Genomic DNA, 7804 nt, shown 5'->3' on the forward strand with positions numbered 1-7804 from the left:
GTCAAACTGGAATCGGCTACATAAAATAAAGATCCTCACATTTCTATTAGCAGATCCTTTCAAATATGGATCTCAGACCCTTCACTCAAACATATTTGCTTTGTAAACATACATGCCAACTGTACTGGAGCAAAGGAAAGAGAAGTGTATCTAGTTTGGGCACCATGTATTCTCAACATCCTGGTTTTTGTTCTGTACACATGGATCCTTGCGATTGGTGAAAAGCCAAGCCCTTTGGGGCGGTGTTAAATAGGTATAAATATATCTTTCCCTGAGCTGGAATGGGGGTAAAACTGGGAATGATAATAACATGGGGCTCCCCTAGTGGAGCACAGCAACAAAGGGGAAGCTGAGCATTACTCACTTTTCTTCTGATCATTAAGTAGATTACAAAAATGTAATCCTTACCTGGTAATAAAGTAGCTTCCTTTAGATCTCAGAAAACATACAATGTCTTGTTCTAGGCCTGAATAGAACTTCCTTATCTAGCAAGAACAAGGTGAAAAAAACAAGACACCAAGCAAATAAAATAATGAGCTAAAATTTGGTTAGGGGTATGGATGCTAAAGTAAAGTCTGGTTTCTCTTCTATAATACCCACCAGACAGAAAGTAGATAAATGAAAGGCAGCAACTGTGGAGGCCAATCTTACAGTCTTCCTAATCCTCCCCCCCCCAAACAAGAGTTAGAGCATCATAATCTAGCACTAAAACCAAGTTTAACTGATTTGTCAGATTACCCAGAGCTAGTATCAGATTGCCAAATGTGATCTCAGAAAATTATGCAACCTGCTCCACCATTTTGTAGAAAAATAATTGAGAAAAGATTATTGAGAAAAAGAAGGAAAACCATTCAGGTTTTGTTGTTGCTGTCACAGAGATGAATAAGCATTCCCCAAATTTTCTTTTGGCCTTCTCGTTTTTTTGAATTGCTTCCGTAGTGCAACAGAGTGTCTTCCCTTGGTAGAATCACTTCAGCACTTTAAGGGGAGTGATGATGGCTTAATTACTGTTCAAAGAGCTGCCTTTATAACGAGATCCATGCAGCTTTCTCTATAATGGACGTTTTAGCGTTGCAGCAGCTTCTCCTGGCTGTTGCAGAGCTGGGTGAAAACTGGGAAGGTGTGATCCACATCATGTGCAAAAGGACGGCCATTACAAACCTTGCATGGGAAACCTTTTTTTATCGCTGTCTTATTCGTGGCTGGGAATTCTGGGGGTTGGACACCCCTGTACTAAGCCAACATGCAGTTGGTTTGGGGTCCCCTTGGTTAGTGCTGTGAATTGTGGTTGAGCTTCGCAGTTGCGCCCCAGTGTGAAGCCCACGGTGGTTTATTTAAGAAATCCTACTTAAACCAACCAGGACAGTGCATGAAGCGGGAGGCATCCACTGGGGAAGCCGGATCTCCTGGGGCTTCCCGTTTGGCCCGCAAATTTGCAGCCTTGCAAAGGATTCCTCATTCCTCTAATTGCAAGGTCATTATGGACATTAATGAACGTGTTCGTTTTACAATAACCGGAGGAACACCCCCCCCCCCAGCCCCATTGTTTGCCTCGGGTGGGTGCAGAGCCGGATCCAAATGAAACTACCCCCTTTCCCAAAAACAGCCATTACAAATGATGGCCCGGCCAGCCTGCGGGCCGGAGGGCGCATGCGCGGCTGGGCGACCGCGCTCCGGAGCCACCGCAGGGAACGGCCTCTGCGTGCGCACGCTCTTGGCATCGTGTGGGAGGGAGAGCGGGAGGAAAAAAAAAAGAAAAAAGGTGGTGACGTCAAGCGTAGGCGACGCGCACGCGCAGTGGCTCCAGGTCGCCCCTCCTTTCCTCTCCCACGCCTCTCGCTCAGTCCTCCACCTTCCCGGCACCGCTCGGTGGCACGTATGACGTCAAAGGGGCGGGAAATCGAGACGGGCGAGCCGGCCTGCTGAGGAGAAGGCCCGGAGCAGGCGAGGCCTGGCGGGACGGCGGAGCTTCCCTCCGCGGTTGTCCCCCCCGCAGACGAGTCCGGGACGGCGAGCATGGCCGAGGGGGTGAGCGAGGGCAGCCGACTCCGAGGGGAAGGCCAGGAAGGAAGGGGGGGCTATTGCGGAGGTCGTGTGAGTGCGTAGACGCGTGTCAGCAAGAGGGGGTCCGTGTTGGGGTCGCCCTACTTGGCCCTTCCGCCTGTGCTCAGCCCGACCACGGCTGGCTTCTTGCCTCCCTCGGGGTCAGCCTGTGGCAAGGAGAGAAGCCCCCCAACCCCTCCTATCCCCAGAATGGGGCTGATAGAGGGGCGTCCTCAGCCGATGTGGGAGGAAGAGGTCGCCCCCCCCGTCATGGCTCTTGCTCGGAGGAGGAGGCTTTTGGGGAGGGGGTCAGTCATTTAAGACTTGGGGGCTCAAAGTTGCTGAAATGGGTCTACCCTTCGGGGGGGTCCTCAGGTTGCCTAAGCGGTGGGGGTCCTTAGCAGGAGCTGAAGGTGTTGCAGCCCTATTTAATAAGGGGGCGGGGGGGTTCCTGAATCTTCACTGGAAGCAGATCCTGGGATTTGGTCCGGAGGAGAGGCGCCCGGGGTTCTGGGGGGGGGCGTGTCTGGACGGACCTGGAAGCCCCTGCCCCTCCTTTCCTGACCATGGCTGAGCTCTCTGGCTCTGTGTCCCCCCCCCGCGCCCCCCATCTCAGGTTTGTCTGAAATAGGACGAGGCTGGATTTGGGAGATGAGGAGAAAAGCATCCAGGTTGATCTGCAACCTCAGTTATTTCCAGGAAACTGGTTTCCAAGAAGATCTGAATGATTCACAAACGTGGAATCAGAACTAGCCCTGGTCACTTCCTGCCTTTGGTCTTCTCTAGAAAAACATCTCTCAACTCTCTGAAAACGTTAAAGATTGATTGAAGTCAATGGTGTGATCCCCGTCCTATTGCTAGACTTTAGTTGATCAGACAAGAATGAAAACGTAATTTCAAATTTCTCTCTCTCTCTCTCTGTAGTTTCTCTTAGTATATATAGGTAGTCCTCGACTTACCTCCACAATTGACCCCAAATTTCTGTTGTTAAATGCAACATTTGTTGTGAATTTTGCCTTAAGGAGCAAGTCTGTAATGCTTTCCATCTGGATGTTTTTAGAGATTTGCTTCTAGATAAATGAGGTTTTAGTTTTTTAAATCATGCTAGGGAGAGAAGGAGAATGTTGATGCTTTTCTTTAGTGGGATTCAAACTCTCATGTTCTGCTTCCTTGCCATATAGCTCCAGTGTGACTCTGGCTGCCCACAAGCATCTTCTTCTCTCCTGTCTTGGCCAATTCCCCCAAGTTTTTGAGAGGGGCTATATTCCCTGCAGGCATGCCATCAAAAGAATATCCCCCTCTGTGTTGCATTACTGCTCAAAAGGTAGCGGGGGGGGGGGGGGCGTAAAGGAGCTGAGCTGTGGCCTACAGTTACAGGCTTAGCAACAGGACCAGTTTTTGTGTTGGGGAAATGTGCTCCCTTTCAGTTCACTGATGGCTTCCAAGTGTTAGCAGTTCGCAGAAATTACCTCCAACATAGCCACTGAGTGACAGGTTTTGGCAAAGTATTTAGAGATATTGAATCATGTTTGTTTTATTTGTGTATTTATTTATATACAATATATTTCTGTAGGCTGAGCTCTTGTTTGGTGCTCTAAATGTGATTTAAGTTTGCTTCTGGTACAATGTAGTTTTGGGATTAAAGTCTGACTTCCTTAAACTAGCTTGGCTGAGAAAAACAAACTGCCAATATCCGGGGTGATGCCATTTCAGTAGATTGGTTCACTTTAATTATTAGCTTTTCCTGGAATTCTTTATTTATGCAATACCAGATAGGGTTGTTTTTTCCCCAATGATCTTGTTGTGTTCTTGTAGGCTGGCAGCTTACAGAGCAAGACTCACTGGTGTTTGTTTTGTGCTTGAACGAAGCTGTGCCTCTAAATTACCAGTGGCGCCTAAAGAATTGAGTCCTAATAATTAGATCTGCTGCTCAAAATAATTGTAGGCTTTACTTTTTCCATCCCCAAACAAGAACTAGTGGACCCAACTCCTATGCAGGTGTTCAGTAACAGAGCTAGACATGCAGCATCCAAACTTTCAACATGTTGAGGATTTTGTTTCTGCATTTCAGTCTACAGACTATATATACGGGACAGCAGCAGTTATACTTGCTGTTTCCTCCCTCTATTTGCAGGCTTATCACAATGCTCTCAGATTCTTAAACTGCTGTGAACAAGAAGTCTTTGGAGACTGAGCTCCCCTAAGTGCAGAAGGACCAGGAAGAAGGACTTAGTGCCAATGCAGCAGCAAAAAAGACAACCAGAGTTAGTGGAAGGGAAACTTCCTGTCTTTGTATTTCCTACCGAACTCATATTTTATGCAGATGACCAGACGACGCACAAGCAGGTGTTGACGCTCTACAATCCCTATGAGTTTGCCTTAAAATTCAAAGGTGGGTATTGAAGCCTGGCTTAGGGGGACCAAATTGTACTGAATTTTTAAGTTATAGAATGTAAGGGAAGGGGAGAAAGTATGAATCGCCAATTAAGAAAGATCGGTGTGTATATGTGAGTCTTCTGATTGCTGTTAGGGCCTGTTGCTAACCGTTTTCTTTCATTGCAGTTCTGTGTACAACTCCAAATAAATATGTTGTTGTGGATGCTGCTGGCGCTGTGAAGCCTCAGTGCTGCATTGACATGTATGTAAACATTGTTTCTCAGCTTGTTGCATAGTAGCTAGCAATCGCCAAGCCCCGTCCCCACACTTCTTTAGTCTCAGTGCTTACTGGTGCTTCTCCCAATAAATGAAGTTATAGAGCAATCCCTCATTGTCTGTTTACACCCTTGTCCCAAACACTTTAGCTTCTATAAAATCTTGTGAATGGTGGGGGCGGAGAAGATTTCTCTCTGTGTGTGGAGAATCGGCCTGAAACAGCCACCAGGTTTGCTCCCGTTGCAGAGTGATTCGTCACCGAGACGTCCGACCTTGCCATTACGGAGTGATCGATAAGTTTCGGCTCCAGGTCTCTGAGCAAAGCCAGAGGAAAGCCCTGGGAAGGAAGGAGGTGATTGCTACTCTGCTCCCCACCGTGAAAGAGCAGCAGCAAAAGGAAGAGGAAGAGAAGCGGCTGAAGGAGCATCTGGCCGAAAGTGTATTTCTGGAGCAGACTCTGTGTCAGCCGGGTAATGGAGCCCATTGCATCATTGCCTCAGCCAAAGGGAGGCTTCCTCCTCTGCATGGCTTCCATTGCCCTATTGAGCAGTGGAAATGTGCGGGCTAAGATGCCACCAGTGCAGAGGAGGACTCTTGGGGACAGGTCAAGTCCATAATGAAGTGGACTTTATGGAAGTAGGCCAGCTCTTTCTTTCTTTCTTTCTTTCTTTCTTTCTTTCTTTCTTTCTTTCTTTCTTTCTTTCTTTCTTTCCTTTCTCTCTTTCTTTCTTTCTCATAAGCTCACAATCAGAAAAGAAAGGCTGTGGCTTTACCACCACCACCATCCTTTTTTTTTCTTTCTTCACTAGTTGGCACGATGCTGAATTAGATGATAATTTGTAGAGTTTTAACACGGGTGTCCAATCTTAGCCACTTTTAAGATTTGTGGACTTCAGTTCTCAGAATTTGCTGGCTAGGGAATTCTGGGAGTTGAAGTCCACAAGTCATAAAGTGGCCGTGATTGGACAGCCCTGGTCTAACAGGACTACAATAGCAGGTGTAGAATATAATATATATTTTTCTTGCAGTTGGAGTAGCAGTTATGGGCACGAAGAACAATAGAGATTAAAACAGTGTTTCTCAACCTTGACAATTTTAAGGCATGTGGACTTCAACTCCCAGAATTCCACAGCCAGCATTGCTAGTTGTGGAATTCTGGGAGTTGAAATCCACATGCCTTAAAATTGTCAAGGTTGAGAAACACTGGATTAAAAGGAAAAAAGCTGAAATATTATGCAATTCCATAATCCTGATTTTTTTCCCCCTGCCTTTTGTTTTTTTCTTTTCCCCAGAAAATAGAATTGCCTCATCGGGGCCTAGTTTACTCACCGTCTTTGTGGGAATCCTGTGCATTGCTGCTCTTATGCTTCCCACATTGGGAGAATTGGATTCCCTGGTGCCTCTCTACCTCCACTTGAGTGTGAATCAGAAGTTAGTAGCTGCTTATGTATTAGGTAGGCACCTTCTGCTTTTGCGTGCGTTACGGGATGTGTGCAACATTCCTGGCTTCTCTGAGAAATGCCATGCAAAAAAGCCAAGTTACAAAATTCCCCAAATAGAGAGTCCTCGACCTACAACCACAATTGAACCTGGCGGTTTGGTTGTTAAGTGGGTCGCCACGTGACTGACTTGATTTTATGACCGTTGTTACGTCAGTGGTTAAATGAATCGCTGGTCATTGAGCAAATCCAGCATATCCAATGAGCGTTTTTTGTGAAAAGTCACAAATTGAGATCATGTGACCACTGGATGCTACAACCAATCGTAAGTGTGATCCGGTTGTGAAATTCTCAAATGCAGTCACGTAATTGGGGGGAGGGCAGTGGTCATAGGTTCAAGGACGGGTCGTAACTTTGAGTCCATCATTACTTTGAGTCCATCATTACAATGGTCATTAAGTAACCAGTTAAGTGAGAACTATTGTCAGTGTTGATATATAAGTAAAATTTGGCATGTGCCAAATTTCCATAAATATAAATATTGCTTATATTATTATATTCCACATGTACAATGTAAATTTAAGCTACAACCAACCAGTAACATTTCCTTCTTTTTTCAGGTCTCATCACCATGGTTATCCTAAGAACATGATTGATATTTTACTGGGATGCGAAAAGTCTTTTTAAAAAGGGTGTTATAAATTCACATCATGAATGTGAATTGCCTTTGACTCCCATTGGGCTCATTAAGATGCTATGGAAAACCTATTCAGTGATTTACAGTATGTTTTTTTTTAAGCAATGTTTTAACTATGTTTAACCAAAATGATTCAAGCATTTGGCCACGCTTCCGTTACGGAACAGCTCTCAAATGCTCAATGATTATACCTGTGAAACGAATTTGGAGCAACTTTTATATCTGCGACTACCGTGCAGAATTCTTACAAAAGAAGCGTTCTCTTGCTTTTTAAAAAAAAGTCACGTGCCCATCTGTGTTTGATCATCATGAACCCCCAGGAGAGGCGTCTGCAAGGTTCATTCATCTTCTCCCCCGTCTCTGTTGCCATTAGCACTATGTGACTGTGTAGCACTGTCGGTTCTCAAGATGGCAGAACGCTGTTCGGAACGGATTACCGGACAGTGAACATTTTATAAAAGGCGGTGGCAGGAGGCATCATGTTTACCTAGTGATCTAGTTCATTGATACACCCTTCACCAGTGCAAGAACGGGGGCTGTGCTCGCCATTTCTGGCCAGTTTCGGTTGAGGCTTGTCCAGCTAATTTTCAGCCAAGATGCCCTTCATACTTAATCCATGCCACCTTGGGGGTGGGAGGCAGACTAACATTCCCTTAACTGGTGCCGCCAACCTGATTATGCGTCAAAACTTAAGACGGTGCTTTTGTCCACCTTGTGTGCAAGATGTGCTTGGTCTCTTTGCTAAAAAAGCAGAAACTGACCTTGAGAACGAATGCTTTTTCTTGCATCCTTTGTCCCTGGGAAAGAGCGATTGTCCACTTGGCCCCTTGTCTAAGAAAACACTTGTTTTCTTCCTTGGGCCTGGCGGTTCTGTTTTTAACGCCATCCTTCCTCATCCACCCTCGTTTCTTAAAGGTCTAATGCACTTTGACTATGTAAGGAATGTTTTGGAGGATTAAACCTTTGCACCCTC

At 45.8% G+C, this 7804-nt stretch overlaps 1 protein-coding gene across 2 annotated transcripts; it reads left to right on the plus strand.

Annotated features, from left to right (window-relative positions):
- The first annotated feature begins 1889 nt into the window (after window positions 1-1889).
- Window positions 1890-7804, plus strand: MOSPD1 (motile sperm domain containing 1). Of its 2 annotated transcripts, none has more exons than XM_039354770.1 (6): window positions 1890-2028; window positions 4178-4435; window positions 4606-4681; window positions 4942-5165; window positions 5988-6149; window positions 6755-7804. In XM_039354770.1, exons 2-6 carry the CDS (start codon window positions 4282-4284, stop codon window positions 6784-6786), a joined length of 648 nt encoding a protein of 215 aa, XP_039210704.1. In that variant the 5' UTR covers window positions 1890-2028; window positions 4178-4281; the 3' UTR covers window positions 6787-7804. The 2 variants fall into 2 exon arrangements, with proteins under 2 accessions (XP_039210704.1, XP_039210705.1); XM_039354771.1 differs by lacking the exon at window positions 1890-2028 and adding an exon at window positions 2780-2933.

The sequence above is a fragment of the Crotalus tigris genome, unplaced genomic scaffold (genome assembly GCF_016545835.1).
Source record: "Crotalus tigris isolate CLP2741 ecotype Arizona unplaced genomic scaffold, ASM1654583v1 scf7180000018585.330925593:3314079, whole genome shotgun sequence".
NCBI lineage: Eukaryota > Metazoa > Chordata > Lepidosauria > Squamata > Viperidae > Crotalus > Crotalus tigris.